The sequence below is a fragment of the Theropithecus gelada genome, chromosome 7b (assembly GCF_003255815.1).
Source record: "Theropithecus gelada isolate Dixy chromosome 7b, Tgel_1.0, whole genome shotgun sequence".
NCBI classification, from domain to species: Eukaryota; Metazoa; Chordata; class Mammalia; order Primates; family Cercopithecidae; genus Theropithecus; species Theropithecus gelada.
The window spans coordinates 33,782,350-33,804,244 of record NC_037675.1 but is presented as its reverse complement, the minus strand read 5'-3'; the positions used below and the strand labels follow the sequence as shown (position 1 = coordinate 33,804,244).

Sequence of the window (21,895 nt, the reverse complement as noted above, 5' to 3'; positions counted from 1 at the left end):
AATCATGGTGGAAGGCAAAAGGCACATCTTACATGGCAGCAGACAAGAGAGAATGACAACCAAGTGAAAGGGGTTTCCCCTTATAGAACTATCAGATTTCATGAGACTTATTCACTATCACAAGAACAGTATGGGGGAAACCACCTCCATGATTCAATTATCTCCCACTGGGTCCCTCCCATAACATCTGGGAATTATGGGAGCTACAATTCAAGATGAGATTTGGTTGGAGACACAGACAAACCATATCAAGAAGTGAAAGTCCCAATGCACAAGCAAGGATGAAATGGGAATGGGGACATATGATAACTGAAGAGCCAACTTAGAGGTTTCTGATTATCTGCAAAGGCAGCCTCCCACATTGGCAACTTCAAAGCAACTTGGACTCTTCACTCAACCAACAGAGAAAAGAAGCAGAGAAATATCTCCCACTGAATGATGTACCCTGTGCTTACAGTATTTGCTGGCATTAGTTCACTCTCTTCATTCCTTTTCCAACAGTGATTTTCAACTTTTTTCCAGCAGAAAGGACCTTATTTGCTACTTCATTTTTCCAGTCTACACATTCAGCAGTCAACGTAAACAAAAGGAAACACCTTTCTCTGTTTGCAATTTGAATCTGCCTGTATGTAGTAGTTTGAACCTTTAAGAAGCAGCCAGGGTTTCCTCAAAGCTAAAGCTAGCCTTTACCATAGAAGTAGGATAAAAGGCTGAGTGCAGTGACTTACACCTGCAATCCCAGCACATTGGGAGGCCAAGGTGGGAGGATCGCCAAGAATTTGAGACCAGCCTGGGCAACATAGTGAGACCATGTCTCTACAAAAAGTAAAATAAAAATTAGGCAGGTATGGTGGCACATGCCTGTAGTCCTAGCTACTTGAGAGGCTGAGGTGGGGGGATACTTGAGCCCAGGAGTTTGAGGCTGCAGTGAGCTATGATCAGGCCAGTGTACCCCAGTCTGGGAAACAGAGCAAGATCCCATCCTTAAAAAAAAAAAAAAAAAAAAAAAATAGGATAAAATGTCTACATGTAGTCTGCAGAGAACTGCTCTAGAATCCCTGATCATACGATTTCAAATAAATCCTCAAAGAAACGCAACTTTGACTCCTCCAAAGCATGACTCCTGAATGCTTCCAAAATTTCACAACTTCTCCTGCTGCAGTTGATTTTTGCATATATCTTATGGCCACTACCACTATTACAGGTTTAAAAGTATAGAAAGTAATAACAATAATCTCATCTGCCCCTCCAAACACTCTCAAAACAAACAAAAAACATGCCAGCTAAATAGCTTTACAATAAACAGGTCATTTCAAGAAAAGACATCTAATTATGTTGACTCTGATTACTAGTAATAACTTAGAAGTCTTAAGAAATTTAACAGTTCAGCTTAAAACAATTAAACAGAACTATTGAGGATAAAATCACCCCCTAGACTCAATATATCTACAGATACAAAAAGAATTAGATGGCTTGCTGATTCATTGTCCCTTCTGTTCCCAGTCCCAAGTGCCAAACACATCAGAGAGCAGATATTAAGGCTTCATTAAAATCAGAATTCATAGGAGGAAAGAATTTTTCAGCAGCATGATTTTTACATTTGATTTTTCAATTTTGGATCCTGAACATTCCAAAGTTACAGAACTGAAAAATATAAACATATAAGGAAAACTTCCCATTCTATGTATGTATGTATTCCATTTATATAAGTCAAACATGGGAGTTGGGCCTTCAACTAATAGACACTGACCTCAAGGTCATTTGGAGTATGCAATCTTTTTATCGATAAATCCTTTCTTAAAGGATATGAAGGCTCTCTGGACAAATATGCATTGTATATTACAATGATACAACTTCTAGTTATATCTATTTCCTTCATCTAGCAACAGCTTAAACCCGTACTCAATTTGGAAAATCCTTAAAAGGAATCTCTACTCACCACTTTGAGCACTGCATTAAAACTCTAAGAGGAAACTTGCCAATTCTCAGCAATGAAACTATCAGAAGAAGCTCTAAGCAGGAACACTAGGAGATTAGTGTACAAATAGATGATGTTATGTCATGTCAGGGAAAGGTAAACAATATACTTTATTTCATTGTATTATCTGCAGAGCGTACACATTGCTCCATATGCTCTGACAGTACTAAGCTACTTTCTAGCAAAATATTCATGGGTTATTGCATGATTAATGAATATTGTTAGTGAAGGAATGATTGAAAGAATTAATGGCTTAGGTTGGTAAGGTTAAGCAAAACCTCCATGTGATTTTTTTCAAAAAGACAATGAGATACACTAAAAGCATTTTAGCAAGGCAAATAAATGTCAGTGTTACAACAAATGGAGTTTCATTTAGTGGACAGTTAGTTAGTAGTAAAACTACTAGCTTTAGTTACTTAAAACCACTTGTAAGAGGGCGAAACCACTTTGTTAGTAAAACCGTTTAAAAGATGAACACAGTTTCCAAGCCTGAAAGAATTATTTTTTGTCTGAGAAAATGAGAGACCATGATGCTTAAAAAAAAACATCACTCACAGATTCCTTTCCCATCTTCTTTTGTAGACGTGTTTGCCACTGGACGGCTTGCATGACAATGGCTTCCCACCTTCTTTCAAGATTTACAATGATCAGCTGCATGGGCTGGTGGTCTGCATTCAGATTGCAAGTCTCCCGGTCATCCAAAAGATGCTGGCATAGTCGCAGAATGGAGGCAACTCCTCGACGTCGTTGCTTGATTTCACGACAGAGGGACTGCAACATAGAGAGCAACCAATCTATAAGTGTTTATACGGCAAAGTTCCCTAAAACATGAAACACCTTCTTCCATCATAATTTCAAATTGTAGTGATACACTCAGCTACCAACAATAGGACAATAAGAAGAGCTCTGATGTCTCTTTTAGAATGGAGGCCTTCTACAGAAGCCCAATATGCTAAAGAATTTAGCTGCACCCCATTCCTCCACACTTTTTCACTGATTTATCCCTCTGAAATGTAGGGTCCCCCTTGACACCTGAGTAATTAACAATTTCCGGTCTGATGAAATAAATCACTTAGGTCAGATGAATGCCAAACAGATTGAAATGCTTTGACATAAGGTCAAAGGAAACACAAAAGATACAAAAATCCTCTGAAAAGAAACAGAATTTTTCCAAATTTACTCCTACATTCTTTGGAGGCAAAAAGTTCAGTTTTCTACTGGCTGAGAACAAGTTAAATAAGATTGCAAAGAATTTTTATATATAAAATCTATTATCTGAAAAAAAAAAGATAAGAAATATTCCTCTTCCAAAGCTTGATTAACAGAGCAATAATGTTCTGAAAGCGAAAATTAAGATACTGGATTATTACTGCACTATTTGTTGGTTGCCGTGTTTCTTTTAATAGACATTCACACAATTTAAGAAGGACATGCATGCATCAAAATACCATTTTGCCCCCAGAAGCATTTGTATTGCTGCAGTGACCCTAAACTGAATGATTCAAGCAAAATAGTGGGTACACATGTCTAAAAATATTATATCCTTTCTTTGCCTACGGATAGTATGTAAGTGATATTCTAATTCGGAGCCTTCAGGAGAAATGATGATTATATCCACAAACATCACTGAATTACTAATCTCCTTCTACTGCCACAATTGGACTGTTCTAACAGTTAACAGATTGCTTATTAATCAACAAGGGTAAACAAGACAATGCAATTTCATTTAGTGTGAGAGTTTTAATGCCTGAAAGTATTTGTGCTTAAAATGTTAATCTAGATAAGGCTTCATTAGAAGAAATCTTAAAATGATTAAGTGTGGTACGCTGAAATGTGCATGGAGTGGGGGTATTAGAACAGCAGGTGGACATTTCATACAGATGTTCCACTTATTGATACAATGCATGCTATAGCCATTTAAATGACCCTAACTCAGTAATGGCTGGAATTCTATTATTTCTGTAATGAGAGAACTCTGTACCTTTAATATTTCTGAATTTTAAATAAAGAGAATAACAAATTCCCAAACCTCTATTTATGGCAAAATATGACTAGAAATTTTATTATTCAATTTATACCAGTGCAGCAGTTTCAGTTATGTTTCTTGAACTTATCCCTATTTATTTTCCTAGAGTTCATTACTATTTTCCTATATAAGTCCTGATATAACCACTATGTCTGACAAATTTCTTTACTGCTGCTACTAATTGGCTCCGTGCTGAATGAGGAGAAATGCCTAAGACATTCAAAGATAAAACTTAAGCCTACTAAGACAACAGGCATTGTTTCCATCTCTTCTACAACCCTATCAAATGTCTCCCCTCAACCCCACATGCATGTTCTCTTTCTCTCTCTCCCTCTCTGTCTCTTCTCTCTCACACACACAAACACACACACACACATCCACACACACCCTTCAATTTATCTCTTGCTCTAGAACAACTCTTGGGCAAGTCATACTATGAAGGCCACCTAATACCTGCCAATTTGGGGCCCAATATTAAACACTTCAAGATAACATTATGGCTAAATGAAACTGGCCCAAGTGAGTACTCTAAATATTAATATTAAGGATTTGGGGTTTTGTTTCTGTTTTGTTAACTTGTTAAGAGTCAAGGCCTAGAAAAATCGAAAGAGATGTTTCTGTGCCACAGAACTGAATTCTGCAAAACTCTCTTTAAAATAAAGTTAACTAGCGTAATAACTGTATTTCTTAAGCCAACAAAAAGTCCCAAAGTTCTTAGCCGAATGAAAATTTACAATGGATGGCACTAAAGATATGTGCAGAGTTAGCACAGGCCACATCAGGTAACATTTGCAAAGCACCACAAATAGACTTCATTCACCTTATAGGCATTTTCAAAGTTCTGAAACAGGACACGTGAGGTTGCTGGGAGAAATTTTTCATAAAGATCACTGGCCATAAATTTTTTTGTAAGTATCTAGAATGTATCCAGTATTTAAGTATCTAGGTGATCCCCACTCCTATCTTAATTTGAATCAATCAAGATGAATACAGTGGTTTAAAAACTGAGAAGGCAGTTACTGTTGATATTCAATATCTGACTTTTGGATATTCACAATTCTGCAGGGTTTTTTTTTGTTTTTTTTTTTTGTTTTTTTACTTTAAATGAACAAAGGGCTTAGTCTACATTCTGAATTAAAAATTTATCCTACATGTGCACTTGGGAAATAATGCTACTTTTAAAAAGGAGGGGAAAATTGGAAATTTTACATGGCCAGCATATTTTTCAGTACTTTTTTTTACCTAGAAGATATAATTAATAAAATAACATTCTTCTACATAAATGGGCTTCCATGACAGCCATTAAAATATACATATGCATTTATAATCACAAATTCTTAATAAATAAAGTCAGTAGATTTGCTGGCAATGTTTCTTAGAATCAGTAGTTTATATTATTTCCATAAACATGCATAGATATTAACAAACAATTATTATAACTATTTTTGGCTTCATTTCAGAGAAAATGTGCTTTGAAACAGAAACTCAAGGTAAGCAACCTAAGTAAAGCACAGAAATAAGACAAACACATCCCTATCTCCCTGATCTCCTCAAACGTGTACTGCACTTTCCATATGCTAGGCACTGTTTCGGGAACGAAGGCTTCAAAAAGGAGCAAGTTCCCTTTTTCCCTTAAGGAGTTGAGAGTCTACTGGAAGTAAACTATACAAATAAGTGTAATATCAAGTATACTTCAGAGAGGAAGGTGCTAACAGAAGTATGTGCAAGTTGCTATTAAAAGAGTCAATGAAATCTTCAGGGGAATGGTGTGAACCAGATGGACCAAGATGGGTAGTGGTGGTTATATGGGTAGAAGGCTGAGAGGTATGTTAAAATGGAAAACAAGTAAGTAGCCTCTGGCAGTGGGAATGCCTGGTGTGTTGGGGAGAGAGAGTGAAACAGTTAGAAAAGGAAGTTGGAAACAGAAAAGTTTGAAATGCTTTTCATTATTGCCATTTTTAAGCATTTTCCTTGACATCTAATGAGATCATGTTGGTTCCCACGCAAGTCACATTGCCTTCCCAGAAAACTATAAAGAAGAGGGAAACAAAATTTAAAAAGAAAGAAAAACACAACTATCAATTTGCCTAAGAAAGGGATTCCAAATGCTTTCATATTTGCCTATAATTTGCTAATCTTTAGGCAATTGCATCTTGCCAGGTTAAATCTATTAGTATGGAGGTCATTATCTGTCTTTTCCCCCCCTTATAATGATCTCTGATCCACATTATAAGGTAGTTACCAATAGGCTGAAGACTTTTGTTTCACATTTGCAAACTGTCAATTTGATTTTCAATTTACCAGTGGCAATGCACAGGGGTGTTTTTTGGTTTACTTGGGTTTTATTCCTCTACTGACTTCCTCTGTCACTTTTTCAAACTGTTTAAACCAATCATATTATTGAACAAATGTGCAATATTATTCTTCACATTGGCTTCAGTTTAACACCATTGAAGTTAAGACTTTCAACACTGGTATTTAGTCTTCATTATGTATCAAATATGTGCATATATGCAAACATATTACATAGATATTTACTTATATTTACTTGTATACACATACTTGACATTTAATGTCATACAGTTTATAAAAGGATATAAATAAGCTTATAATAAAAGAACAACTTCATTTACACCAAGAACTGTTACAGCAAATGAGATGTAAGAATCAGATCAGAGGCCGGGTGCGGTGGCTCACACCTGTAATCCCAGCACTTTGGGAGGCCGAGGTGGGCAGATCACGAGGTCAGGAGATCAAGACCATCCTCGCTAACAGGTGAAACCCCGTCTCTACTAAAAAATAAAAAGACAAAAATTAGCTGGGCGAGGTAGGGGGCACCTGTAGTCCCAGCTACTCGGGAGGCTGAGGCAGGAGAATGGCGTGAACCTGGGAGGCGGAGCTTGCAGCGAGCCAAGATCATGCCACTGCACTCCAGCCTGGGTGACAGAGCAAGACTCTGTCTCAAAAAAAAAAAAAAAAAAAAAAAGAATCAGATTAGGAAAAAAGAGAGATGAGAAGGAAAATAATACTTTGAAATCACCAAAACGAAGTATATATTAAAAACAGAAAGAAACAAATTTAACTGAGAAACTCCAAAGTAATTTGTCTCCAACATTTATTACATAATTTAACTTTGTAGGTTGATTAAACATCATTAGGCAGGCCAATATGAACAAAGTGGTGGGACTTTAGCTGATCTGTTACATTAAAAAACAACAATAACAACAAAAAAAACAGCCTATGAAGCAATTCCCACTTTTAGACTTCACCTTCTAAACTGATGAACAGTTTAATATCAGTTGAGCATGGCTTCTATGTGGCAAGCACAACAAAGAAGGTACAATCTCCCTATATGATTATGTACCTGCCTTCAATCTAGTTGGAGTGAGGAAACATACAGAGAGAAGGGAAGCATGAACGAACACAGGTGACTTCCAGTTTAAATATTATCAGGAGGGGCTAGGCGCAGTGGCTCACATCTGTAATCCCAGCACTGTGGGAGGAGGAGGCAGGTGGATCACCTGAGGTCAGGAGTTCAAGACCAGCCTGTCCAACACGGTGAAACCCCATCTCTATTAAAAATACAAAAATTAGTGGGTGTGGTGGTGGGTGCCTGTAATCCCAGCTACTCAGGAGGCCGAAGCAGGAGAGTTACATGAGTCCAGGAGGTGGAGGTTGCAGTGGACTGAGATCGTGCCATTGCACTCCAGCCTGGGCTTCAAGACAGACACTGTCTCAAAAAAAAAAAAAAAAAAGTCAAGAGAGCAGCTCCATCCCATAGTTGTAATAGTTTCCTAAAATTTTCCACGTGTTTTGCTGTCTGCTCTTTGTCTGCTACCTATGACCAGATTTTCTACAACAAGGGTCCTCAGAGTACAGTGCTCAGGCCAAGCAGTATTCACATCACCCAGAAACTTTAGAACTGCAAATTCTCTGATGCTACTATAAATCTTCTGAATCAGGAATTCTGGGGTGATGCCCAATGAATTATGGTTTAAGAAGTGAGCCCTATAAGTGATTCCAATACATGCTAATGTTTGAGAACACTAGTCTACAGAAAATAAAGAAACTTAGTTTTTAGATAAGATGATTAATCTAGCTGAGTAGACTTTTTAAAGTATAAAAATATTAATAGAAATTTTACGTTGTAATTCTGGAGTGAAATTGGTAGCCAAGAGACTAGGGACCACAATTGTTGATGATCAATTCCTTCTTATTTTTATCAAATGACTGAAAAGAAATGAGTGAATCAATGAATAGATCTTTTCATCCAGTGATATCTTTATGTTACTAGGATTTTCTTGATGACCTCCAGAATTTCCAGTGCAATTATGTATGAGGTCATTTGGATCCAGTATTTGGTGATTTTACTCTTTTTTGTCATTTTTATCAAATAGGTCATTTGCTAATTAATGACTCTAATACATATGGCATTGTGCTAAGCTAAAAAGAAACTCTGCTTCCAGAAAGCACACATAATAAAGCGAAACAGTGATGATTAGTTGGAAGGTACAAGGTATTCAGGTACAGATAATGTTAATGCCTGAAGCTATAGTCTAATAAGAAATAGAGTAAGTGGAAAAAATGAGAGGCTATACTGGTAGCTCTATGCTTCTTTAGAAGATGCATTTGTCTGGCTGCTTTGAGATCATTGTTTTGTGGGGGAAGGTTGGAAATGATAATTTTCATAGCAATAAGCATTTATTGGGCATCATTTATGTGCCAAACTTCATACTTTTCATTACAGAATTAGCGTTAGTGGATAAGAGGCATGTAATAAAATGTACCTGTTCTTAAGAGCTGGTGGCAAAGAGAAGACTGATTCCTCAAAGTGAGAGAAATAAATACAAGGCAAAGGTTTTAGGTAAGACCTAACCCATCAGGTTGTAGTATGTTCCAAATAAGGTAAGGGAGGTGAATGTGCTTTGAGAATAGTGAGGCCATGACCCAAATGTAAGGTGTGATTGATATATATGCTAAACTATAGGCACTGAGTTTGAGAATAAAAAAGATCATTATTAACTGGAGCAGACAGATTAGGATTTATAGTACTAGAACCAGGCTGTGAAAGTTGCTGAAGGTAAGAAAGGTGGAGAGAAGAGAGGATAGGCATTACAGGTTGGGGAGCACACATTTTAAAAGACCAAGAAGGCATAATTTTTGTAACATTTTAAAACAAGATGGAAGTTCAAGTGGGGTGTGGTAATAATCATTATTCAAGTATTGATCTGTCCATCCAAATGTACATATTGAGTGCCTTTTATTTGCCAAGCAGTGCTCTCAGTGGTGGGGATATAGCAGTGAGCAAGATACATAAAATGTCTACTTTCATAGAACTTACATTCACATTTGTATGCATGTGAGTGATGAGAGGCTGGAAACAAAACATGAAATATACAAGAAAATATCAGACAGTGATAAAAGCTATAAAGTAAAATAGGGTAATATGACAAAAGTAGCTGGGGAGTTATTTTAGTTTGGGTTTTCAATAAAGCTTCTCTGGGAAGGTGACTTCACATAATAACAAGTTCAATGCAGAAACAAAATATCACCTAGTGTTCTGATGGTGTAATAGTGTAGACAAGATAATGTTCACACAATCAAGACTAATTTATGCCATAAAAGACTTATTTTACAGTTAATTATGGCACAATAAAGATTAAATATAGGATACCTTTCAATAAAATAAGTAAAATTAAAAAGCTCTGGTATAATTAAGTCAGGAAAGAATAGTCTTTTCAACAAATGGTGCTGAGACAACTGGATATCCACATGCCAAAGAATGAATTGAACCCCTATTCCACACCATCTACAAAACTAACACAAAATGGGTCATACTCTTAAATGTAAAAGCTAAAACTATAAAAATCTTAGAAGACAATATAGAGGTAAATATTCATCATGTTAGCGACAATGGTTTTGTAGATATAACATCAAAAATAGAAACAGCTTTTGACTTCGTAGGCAATGGCTTCTTACTTATGACACAAAAGTATATGCAACTTTTGGGCTTCAACAAAATTTAAAGCTTTTGCACTTCAAAGTATACCATAAAAAGTGAAAAGAAAAACCACAGAATGGGAGAAAATTCGAGACCTGTAACTCAATTTTTTAAATGGACAAAGTATTTGAATAGACATTTCTCCAAACACATACAAATGGCAAAAAAATTTAAAAAGGCTCAACATAATCAGTCATCAGAAAAATGCCAATGTAAGGCATAATTAGATATTACTTCACCCCCTAGTAGGATGGCTAAAAAGGAAATAACAAGTGTTAACAAGGATGTGGAGAAATTGGAACCCTCATCCATCAGTGGGATTGCAAAATGGTGCAGCCACATGAGAAAACCGTATGACATTTCCTCAAAAAGTTAAACATAGAATTTCTGTATGATCCAGCAATTTCCTCTTGAATACATACCCAAGAGAAATGAAAACATATTGAGAGGTGACAGCATGCTGGCAGCCCTTGCTCGCTCTCGGGGCCTCCTAGGCCTCAGCGCCCACTCTGGCCGCACTTGAGGAGCCCTTCAGCCCACTGCTGCACTGTGGGAACCCCTATCTGGGCTGGCCAAGGCCCGAACGGACTCCCTCTGCTTGCCGGAGGTGTGGAGGGAGAGGCACAGGTGGGAACCGGGGCTATGTGTGGGGCTCAGGGGCCAGCGCAAGTTCTGGGTGGGTGCGGGCTTGGCGGGCCCTGCACTTGGAGTGGCCAGTCAGTACCGCTGGCCCCGGGCCGTGAGGGGCTTAGCACCTGGGCCAGCAGCTGCAGAGGGTGTGCTGGGTCCCCCAGCACTGCCAGCCCACCCGTGCCACACTCGAATTCTCACCAGGCCTCAGCTGTCTCCCCACAGGGCAGGGCTCGGGAACTGCAGCCTGCAATGCCCCATCCCCTCCGCCCGGGTGGGCTCCCTGTGGCCCAAGCCTCCCCGACAGGCGTCACCCCCTGCTCCGCAGTGTCTGGTCCCATTGACCGCCCAAGGGTTGAGGAGTGCGGGTGCATGGCGTGGGTCTGATGGGCAGCTCCACCTGCGGCCTTAGTGTGGCATCCACTAGGCGAAGCCAGCTGGGTTCCTGAGTTGGGTGGGGACTTGGAGAACTTTTATGTCTAGCTGGAGGATTGTATATGCACCAATCAGCACTCTGTGTCTATCTTGGGGTTTTGTGGATGCACCAATCAGCATTCTGTATCTAGCTAATCTGGTGGGGACTTGGAGAACTTTTATGTCTAGCTAAAGGATTGTAAAAGCACCAATCGGTGCTCTGTGTCTAGCTCAAGGTTTGTAAACATGCCAATCAGCACTCTGTGTCTAGCTCAAGTTTTGTGGATGCACCAATCAGCACTCTGTACCTAGCTAACCTAGTGGGGACTTGGAGAACTTTTATGTCTAGCTAGAGGATTGTAAACACACCAATCAGCACTCTGTCAAAATGGACCAATCAGCTCTCTAAAATGGACTGATCAGCTCGCTGTAAAATGGACCAATTAGCTCTCTGTAAAATGGACCAATCAGCAGGATGTGGGTGGGGTCAGATAAGGGAATAAAGGCAGGCTGCCCAAGCCAGCAGTGACAACCCGCTTGGGTCCCCTTCCATGCTGTGGAAGTTTTGTTCTTTCACTCTTTGCAATAAATCTTTCTGGGGCTTACTCTTTGGGTCTGCACTGCTTTATGAGCTGTAACACTCACCGTGAAGGTCTGCAGCTTCATTCCTTAAGCCAGCGAGACCATGAACCCACCAGGGGGAATGAACAACTCTGGATGGGAGGAATGAACAACTTCAGACATGCTGCCTTTCTGTAACACTCACTGGGAAGGTCTGCAGCTTCACTCCTGAAGCCTGCGAGACCATGAACCCACCAGAAGGAAAAAACTCCAGACACATCTGAACATCAGAAGGAACAAACTCCAGACACACCATCTTTAAGAACTGTAACACCCACTGCAAGGGTACACGGCTTCATTCTTGAAGTCAGCAAGACCAAGAACCCACCAATTCTGGACACATTTTGGTAACCACAAAGAGACTACTGCCTGTCGCCAAGCAGTAAGACTATTGCCTATCGCCAAGTGGTAAGACTATTGCCTATCACCAAGCAGTCAGTACCATCAGATCCCTTTCGCTTGCTATTCTGTCCTATTTTTCCTTAGAATTCGGGGGCTAAATACTGGGCACCTGTTGACCAGTTAAAAGCAACTAGCGTGGCTGCCAGACTAAAGGCACGGGTGTCAGGCTTTCTGGGAAAGGGCTCTCTAACAAGTCCCAACTCTTGAGTTGGGAGAGTTCGCTTGCCTGGAACCAGCTTCCACTTTTCCTATACTTCTGGGCTGAGCCAAGGGTCGACAGAGAGGAAAGCCATTGAGCTCCAGGGTCCCGACAACAAGTTGGAACCCTGCAGCCATGAGTGGAACTCTAAAAGGCAGGTCGCCCAAGCAAGACTCGCCCCTCTATCCTATCTGTCCTGACCCTTGCCCCCGGGTCCTAATGCCTGCCACACAAACTTCCTCTCGCCTCTTCTCCGAGGCTAGCCCCGCTTCTAAAAACCACTCCCTGTTTCTGGTGCTTTTCTAGTTTCTCTTATAAGAATGATTTATAGTATAAACTCCAGGACTCTGTTACCTTTTTTAGGCACCCAGGCTCACCAATCAGAAAGACGTAAGTTTTGCCCAAAGCCCCATTTTAGGGGGTACTATCGGGAATTTTAGGATCCCGCCTCAGACTAGCAGGCCTAACAAAAGCTATGCCTGAAGCTAGGATATGGGGAGCCTCAGAAATTGTACCCTTCCTGTTCATATAAGTGAGGACAAAAGGCATCACTCTTCCAACCCTGGAGATCCCTTCCCTCCCTCAGAGTATGGCCCTCCACTTCATTTTTGGGACATAACATCTTTATAGGACAGGGGTAAGGTCCCAATACTAACAGAAGAATGCTTAGGACTCTAACAGGGTTTTGAGAATGCGGTGGTAAGAGCCACTAAATCCAATTTTTCTCAGTCCTCTTTGTGGTCTAGGAGGACAGGCAAGGGTGCAGGTTTTGAGAATGTGTCAGTAAGGGCCACTAAATACAACCTTCGTCAGTCCTCCTTGTGGCCTAGGAGGAAATCTAGTGTTTCTGCTGCTGTGTTGGTGAGCACAACTATTCCGATCAGCAGGGTCCAGGGACCGTTGTGGGTTCTTGGGCAGGAGGAGAAACAAACAAACCATAACTGCGGGTGGTTTTGTCTTTCAGATGGGACACACTCAGGCATCAACAGGCTCACCCTTGAAATGCATCCTACGCCATTGGGACCAATTTGACCCACAAACCCTGAAAAAGAGACAGCTCTTTTTTCTGCACTGTGGCCTGGCCCCAATATTTTCTCTCTGATGGGGAAAAATGGCCACCTGAGGGAAGTACAAATTACAATACTATCCTGCAGCTTGACTTTTTCTGTAAGAGGGAAGCCAAATGGAGTGAAATACCTTATGTCCAAGCTTTCTTTTCAATGAAGGAGAATACACAACTATGCAAAGCTTACAATTTACATCCCACAGGAGGACCTCTCAGCTTACCCCCATATCCTAGCCTCCCTATAGCTCCCCTTCCTATTAATGATAATCCTCCTCTAATCTCCCCTGCCCAGAAGGACATAAGCAAAGACATCTCCAAAGGACCACAAAAACCCCCAGGCTATCGGTTATGTCCCCTTCAAGCTGTGGGGGCGGGGGGAATTTGGCCCAACCCAGGTACATGTCCCTTTCTCCCTCTCTGATTTAAAGGAGATCAAGGCAGACCTGGGGAAGTTTTCAGATGATCCTGATAGGTACATAGATGTCCTACAGGGACTAGGGCAAACCTTTGATCTCACTTAGAGAGATGTCATGCTATTGTTAGACCAAACCCTGACCTTTAATGAAAAGAATGCGGCTTTAGCTGCAGCCCAAGAGTTTGGAGATACCTGGTATCTTAGTCAAGTAAATGATAGAATGACAGCTGAGGAAAGGGACAAATTCTCTATCGGTCAGCAAGCCATCCCCAGTATGGATCCCCACTGGGACCTTGACTGAGATCATGGGGACTGGAGTCATAAGCATCTGTTGACCTGTGTTCTAGAAGGACTAGGGAGAATTAGGAAAATGTCCATGAATTATTCAATGATGTCCACCATAACTCAGGGAAAGGAAGAAAATCCTTCTGCCTTCCTCGAGCAGCTACGGGAGGCCTTCGGGAAATATACTCCCCTGTCACCTGAATCACTTGAGGGTCAACTGATTCTAAAAGATAAGCTTATTACCCAATCAGCCGCAGATATCAGAAGAAAGCTCCAAAAGCAAGCCCTGGGACCTAAACAAAATCTGGAGGCATTATTAAACCTGGCAACCTCAGTGTCCTATAATAAGGACCAAGAGGAACGGCCCAAAAGGAAAAGTGAGATCAAAGAAAGGCCGCAGCCTTAGTCATGGCCCTCAGACAGACAAACCTTGGTGGTTCAGAGAGGACAGAAAATGGAGCAGACCAATCACCCGGTAGGGCTTATTATCAGTGTGGTTTACAAGGACACTTTTAAAAAAGACTGTCCAACGAGAAACAAGCTGCCCCCTTGTCCACATCCACTATGCCGAGGCAATGACTGGAAGGTACACTGCCCCAGAGGATGAAGGTTCTCTGGGTCAGACGCCCCCAACCAGATGATCCAACAACAGGACTGAGGGTACCCAGGGCAAGCACCAGCTCTTGTCATCACCCTCACTGAGCCCCGGGTACATTTAACCATTGAAGGCCAGGAAATTGACTTCCTCCTGATACTGGTGCGGTTTTCTCAGTGTTAATCTCCTGTCATGGATGACTGTCCTCAAGGTCCGTTACCATCTGAGGAATCCTGGGACAGCCTGTAACCAGGTATTTCTCCCACCCCTTCAGTTGTAACTGGGAGACTTTGCTCTTTTCACATGCCTTTCTTGTTATGCCTGAAAGTCCCACACTCGTATTAAGGAGGGATATATTAGCCAAAGCTGGAGCCATTATCTACATGAATATGGGGAACAAGTTACCCATTTGTTGTCCCCTACTTGGGGAGGGAATCAACCCTGAAGTCTGGGCATTGGAAGGACAATTTGGAAGGGCAACAAATGCCTGCCCAGTCCAAATCAGGTTAAAAGATCCCACCACTTTTCCTTATCAAAGGCAATATCCCTTAAGCCTTGAAGCTCATAAAGGATTACAGTACATTGTTAAACATTTAAAAACTCAAGGCTTAGTAAGGAAATGCAGCAGTCCCTGCAATACCTCAATTCTAGGAGTACAAAAACCAAATGGTCAGTGGAGACTAGTGCAAGATCTTAGACTCATCAATGAGGCAGTAATTCCTTTATATCCTGTTGTACCCAACCCCTATACCCTGCTCTCTCAAATACCAGAGGAAGCAGAATGGTTCACAGTTCTGGACCTCAAGGATGCCACCTTCTGTATTCCCCTGCACTCTGACTCCTAGCTTCTCTTTCCCTTTGAGGATCACACAGACCACACATCCCAACTTATGTGGACGGTCTTGCCCCAAGGGTTTAGGGATAGCCCTCACCTGTTTAGTCAGGCACTGGACCAAGATCTAGGCCACTTCTCAAGTCCAGGCACTCTGGCCCTTCAGTATGTGGATGATTTACTTTTGGCTACCAGTTCGGCAGCCTTGTGCAAGCAGGCTATGCTAGAGCTCGTGAACTTTCTAGCTAATCAAGGGTAAAAGGTGTCTAGGTCAAATGTCCAGCTTTGCCTACAGCAGGTCAAATATCTAGGCCTAATTTTAGCCAGAGGGACCAGCGCCCTCAGGAAGGAAGGAATACCGCCTATACTGGTTTATCTTCACCCTAAGACATTAAAACAGTTGTAGGGGTTCCGGGGTTCCTTGGAATCACGGACTTTTACCAACTATGGATCCCCGGATACAGAGACAGCCAGACCCCTCTATAGTCTAATCAAGAAGACCCAGAGAGCAAATACTCATCTAGCAAATTGGGATACGAAGGGCAGGTTCATAGTCAGTGATGTAACCATACTTGAAAGTAAGCCTCTTCCCCCAGGGACCAGTGTCCAGTTAGCAGAACTAGTGGCACTTACCCGAGCCTTAGAACTAGGAAAGGGAAAAAGAATAAATGTGTATACAGATAGCAAGTATGCTTATCTAATCCTACATGTCCATGCTGCAATATGGAAAGAAATGGAGTTCCTAACTTCTGGGGGAACCCCCATTAAATACCACAAGGAAATTATAGAGTTATTGCATGCAGTGCAAAAACACAATGAGGTGGCAGTCTTACACTGCCAAAGCCATCAAAAAGGGGAAGGAGAGGGGAAAGAGCAGCATAAATGGCTGGCAGAGACAGGGAAAGACCAGCAGAAAGGAAAGAAAGAAAGAGACAGGAAGTCAGAGAGACAGAGAGACAAAGATGGAGTCAGAAAGAGAGAGAAAGGCAGAAGGAGAAAGAAAGGAAGAGACAGACAAAGAGGGAGTCAGAAAGAGACAGAGACAAAGGAGAAGTCAAAGAGAAAGAAAAACAGAAGTAATAAAGAAAAAACAGTGTACTCTATTCCTTTAAAAGCCCCCAGGGTAAATTTCTAAACGTCCACCCAGCCAAGGCATATTCTTCTTATGTGGAACATTGATCTGTATCTGCCTCCCCACTAACTGGACAGGCGCCTGCACCTTAGTCTTTCTAAAGTCCCAACATTAATATTGCCCCAGGAAATCAGACCTTATCAGTACCCCTCAAAGTTCAAGTCCGTCAGCACAGAGCCATACAACTAATACCGCTACTTATAGGGTTAGGAATGGCTACTGCTACAGGAACCAGAATAGCTGGTTTATCTCCTTCATTATCCTACTACCACACACTCTCAAAGGATTTCTCAGACAGTTTGCAAGAAATAACAAAATCTATCCTTACTCTACAATCCCAAATAGACTCTTTGGCAGCAGTGACTCTCCAAAACTGCCGAGGCCTAGACCTCCTCACTGCTGAGAAAGGAGGACTCTGCACCTTCTTAGGGAAAGAGTGTTGTTTTTATGCTAACTAGTCAGGGATAGTACGAGATCCCACCTGGCATTTACAGGAAAAGGCTTCTGAAATCAGACAACGCCTTTCAAACTCTTATACCAACCTCTGGACTTGGGCAACGTGGCTTCTCCCCTTTCTAGGTCCCATGGCAGCCATCTTGCTGTTACTCACCTTTGGACCCTGTATTTTTAGCCTCCTTGTTAAATTTGTTTCCTCTAGAATTGAGGCCATCAAGCTACAGATGGTCTTACCAATTGAACCCCAAATGATTTCAACTAACAACTTCTACCCAAGACCCCTGGATCGACCTGCTGGCACTTTCACTGGCCTAGAGAGCTCCCTTCTGGAGGATACTACAACTGCAGGGCCCCTTCATCTCCCCATCCAGTAGGAAGTAGCTAGAGCGGTCATCAGCCAAATTCCCAACAGCAGTTGGGGTGTCCTGTTTAGAGGGGGGATTGAGAGGTGGCATGCAGCGTGCTGGCAGCGCTCGCTCGCTCTCAGCGCCTCCTCGGCCTCAGCACCCACTCTGGCCGCACTTGAGGAGCCCTTCAGGCAGCCGCTGCACTGTGGGAGCTCCTATCTGGGCTGGCCAAGGCCGGAGCTGGCTCCCTCTGCTTGCGGGGAGGTGTGGAGGGAGAGGTGGAGAGGGGTGGGCAGGAACCAGGGAACACGGGCCAGCGTGAGTTCTGGGTGAGTGTGGACTCGGCAGGCCCCACACTCAGAGAGGCTTAGCCCCGGAGTGAGGGGCTTAGCACCTGGGCCAGCAGTTGCAGAGGGTGCACCGGGTCCCCCAGCACTGCCAGCCCACCCGTGCCACACTCAAATTCTCATCAGGCCCTAGGTGCCTCCCTGCAGGGCAGGGCTCGGGACCTGCAGTCTGCCATGCCCGATTCCCTCCACCCCAGTGGGCTCCCGCGCAGCCCAAGCCTCCCCGACGGGCGCCACCCCCTGCTCCATGGTGCCCAGTACCATCACCCACCCAAGGACTGAGGAGTGCGGGTGCATGGCGCAGGTCTGATAGACAGCTCCACCCGCGGCCCTGGCACGGCATCCACTAGGTGAAGCCAGCTGGGCTCCTGAGTTGGGTGGGGAACTTGGAGAACTTTTATGTCTAGCTGGAGGATTGTATATGCACCAATCAGCACTGTGTGTCTGGCTCAGGGCTTTGTGGATGGACCAATCAGCACTTTGCATCTAGCTAATCTAGTGGGGACTTGGAGAACTTTTATGTCTAGCTAGAGGATTGTAAACACACCAATCAGCACTCTGCCAAAATGGACCAATCAGCTCTCTAAAATGGACCAATCAGCTCGCTGTGAAATGGACCAATCAGCCCTCTGTAAAATGGACCAATCAGCAGGATGTGGGTGGGGTCAGATAAGAGAATAAAAGCAGGCTGCCTGAGCCAGCAGTGGCAACCTGCTTGGGTCCCCTTCCATGCTGTGGAAGCTTTGTTCTTTCGCTCTTTGCAATAAATCTTGCTGCTGCTCGCTCTTTGGGTCTGCACTGCCTTTATGAGTTGTAACACTCACCATGAAGGTCTGCAGCTTCACTCCTGAAGCCAGCAAGACCACGAACCCACTAGGAGGGATGAACAACTCCAGACGGGAGGAATGAACAACTCCAGATGCGCTGCCTTTAAGAGCTGTAACACTCACTGTGAAGGTCTGCAGCTTCACTCCTGAAGCCTGCGAGACCATGAACCCACCAGAAGGAAGAAACTCCAGACACATCCAAACATCAGAAGGAACAAACTCCAGACACACCATCTTTAAGAACCGTAACACTCACCGTGAGGGTACACAGCTTCATTCTTGAAGTCAGCAAGACCAAGAAGCCACCAATTCTGGGCACAATATGACCACATAAAAACTTACATACAAATATTCATAATGGCATTATTCATAAAGCCAAAAAGTGGAAACATGTCAAACACCCATCAACTGTGAGTGGATAAACAAAATGCAGTATATACATATAATGTAATATTATTTGGCATTTAAAAATGAAGTACTTATGCATATCATAACATGGATGAACCTTGAGAACATCATATTAAGTGAAAAAAGACAGATACAAAAAGTCGCATATCTTATGATTCCTTTTATATGAAATGTCCAGAATAGGCAAATGCATAGAAACAGAAAGTGGAATAGTGATTGCCATCACCTCCAGTGAGGGGGAAAAACGGAGCTAATGTGTAAGGGGTTTCTTTTGAGAGTGGTGAAAACATTCTGAAATAAGATTTTCTGGTATGTAAATTATATCTCAATAAAAATATTATTTTAAAAAAACCTCTTGGTAAGGCCAGAAATATATTATCAACCCCATAAACAATTACACAATCAGAGAATTTACCATTCTGCTAGGGTGTGTCATACAACAGATGCTAATATTATAACTAATACCATCCAATCACTATGGTTCTGCAACCATGGGTGGATACAAGGATTAATTTATCAATGCAAACTTGGAGGGTTTTTTTCTTTTTAAAGTTATGGCTATAAAATGTCCTCAGATAGTCATTACTACACTATACATACATTCTGCCATATACATCTATACATCTCTGCCAACAGATCAGACATTCTGCTGTATGACAAAAATAATGCAGTGTCATTTTTAATATAGCTGTTCTACTCCTAGAAATAGCATAACACATAAACAGAAAAGTAAACATAGAAGACTATGAATCTGAAAGAGGAGTTAAAGTAAATGTGGGAAATGAAGAATGATAACTAAATCTAATGATTGTAGTGATGAATTTCATATATAGTCATATACATCTTATGAAACCGTAATCTACTGTGGTGATAGTATCAGTACAAAAATGAGAGACTTGACATATCAGATGTACTTCGTATACTTTACCAAAGATCATTCTGAGTTGACTATATGCATCTGAACCAAAACAAAATAAAAATAATGTTATGTTTTCTTCAAATATTTCATCAAGATTCACTTGAAGCTGGGCACGGTGGCTCACACCTGTAAACCCAGTACTTTGGGAGGCTGAGGCAGGCGGATCACGAGGTCAGGAGATCGAGACCAGCCTGACCAACATGGTGAAACCCCGTCTCTACTATAAATACAAAAATAAGCCGGGTGTGGTGGCATGCACCTGTAATCCCAGCTACTCAGGAGGCTGAGGCAGGAGAATTGCTTGAACCTGGGAAGCGGAGGTTGCAGTGAGCCGAGATCGTACCACTGCATTCCAGCCTGGGTGACAGAGAGAGACTCTGTCTCAAAAAAAAAAAAAGATTCACTTGATTACAAAATAATAACCTATAATCATTGGGATATATCAATTGCTGGAGCACTATTTTTAGTAAGATTTTCTTAGTTATTTTCACTACTCTCCAGTAGTAATGATGAACATTTTTTGTATATTTATGTGTGCCACACATTTTAAAAGGTATTTGATATGTATTGAATCATTTAATCCTCACAGCAACACTATGATGTGTGTGTGTGTGTATATTATTGTCATCTACCTATTTGACAAATGAGGAAACGGAGACACAGAGAGGTTAGGTAACTGACCATAAGTACACAGCTAATAAGCAGCAAAGGCAGGATTTTAACCCAGGCAGCCTGAATCCAAAGCTGATTCACAAAAACAATATGCCACATTGCTTTTCATAAGAAAGCTGAAGAAGCTTGTAAGATTTCTACATTTTCAGACAATCTTGTCCCTGACTTCTAACCAGAAGTAGCCATAGCCATAAAGTTATTATTAAGACAGCCAACAACCTCTTTCTGCAAAGGGAAGGAGATTGAACCTTTTCAGAGGTCCAACCTTCATAGGCCTGCAAATATGTAACAGTCAGTAATCTATACAAAATTTAAGCTCAGGGTGGTTATAGTAACAGAGATGGAAAAAATACTGATTCATTCACTGAACAAATATTTATGGAACACTTTTTATAATGGACAGTGTTGTAAGTACTTCAGAAATTTCAGTGAACAAAACAGACAAAACCTTTTCTCAAAGACCTCATATTCTTGGGGACAGTGGGAGGAATCTCTTTTCTGAGAAAGATGTAAATTATATAAGTAATAAAGAAGAGATTAAAAAGGTAGGAAACATTCATTTAGGCAAGTGATTATCAACATTTCCAGCAAGGGGTCAGAAGCTCTTTTGGTCCTGATAGCTCTATTCTCTAGCCAATTATGTGTTTAACTATACCTTGTGTATAAATGTTGCAAATAAGAATTTGTATCTTGGAATTGTAAGAAGTAATTCTTCAAAATAGCAAAACATTAAAATACCTCAAATGAAGTATGAATAACGACTTGCATATTTTAAAGAAAATATAGGCAAATGACATCTGGGTATTTTAACTGATTACAAACTTAAAAGACAACGTCAGCCAATATAGACATTCAGCTCAGTTGCAAACCCTGGAACTTAATCTATATTGAAGCTAAATATTCTATAAGCATGCAGTGAAGTGCAAAAAATAGCAATTGAAAAATGACATGATTAAATGGCACGACATGCAATCATTTGCTCTCAATTATATCAATGTATCTTCTTCATTTCTAGGAGTCAGGCAGAAATATTGTTTTTTAAATGCCTCTATTAAATTGGTCACCAGTAATAAAATAGATGAGAGTCCTAATAAGCTCATTTACATAACATACATCATATACTACAAAACTATTCTCTCCAAACAGTTTTGCTCATAGATTTGTCTCCTGGTTGTCATGAGTCTTTGCCACATTAGCAGATTTTAAAAGCATAACCCTGTTTTCAGGACCATTTGTAGAAAAACGTTTATGAAACTTTTCTAGTTAACCCTTGGCAGGATCCTTATTGCTAATTATGGAAAAGGTATTGACATAATATCTTGG

General features: G+C 41.4%; 1 protein-coding gene across 1 annotated transcript in view; it reads right to left on the bottom strand.

Moving 5' to 3' along the window:
• AKAP6 (A-kinase anchoring protein 6) overlaps positions 1 to 21,895 on the bottom strand; it is a 516,267-nt gene that overhangs the window by 58,974 nt on the left and 435,398 nt on the right. The window contains exon 13 of the mRNA XM_025392877.1: positions 2,534 to 2,749. Within this exon, the coding sequence (XP_025248662.1) occupies positions 2,534 to 2,749 (216 nt within the window). The remainder of the gene's footprint in view (positions 1 to 2,533; positions 2,750 to 21,895) is intronic.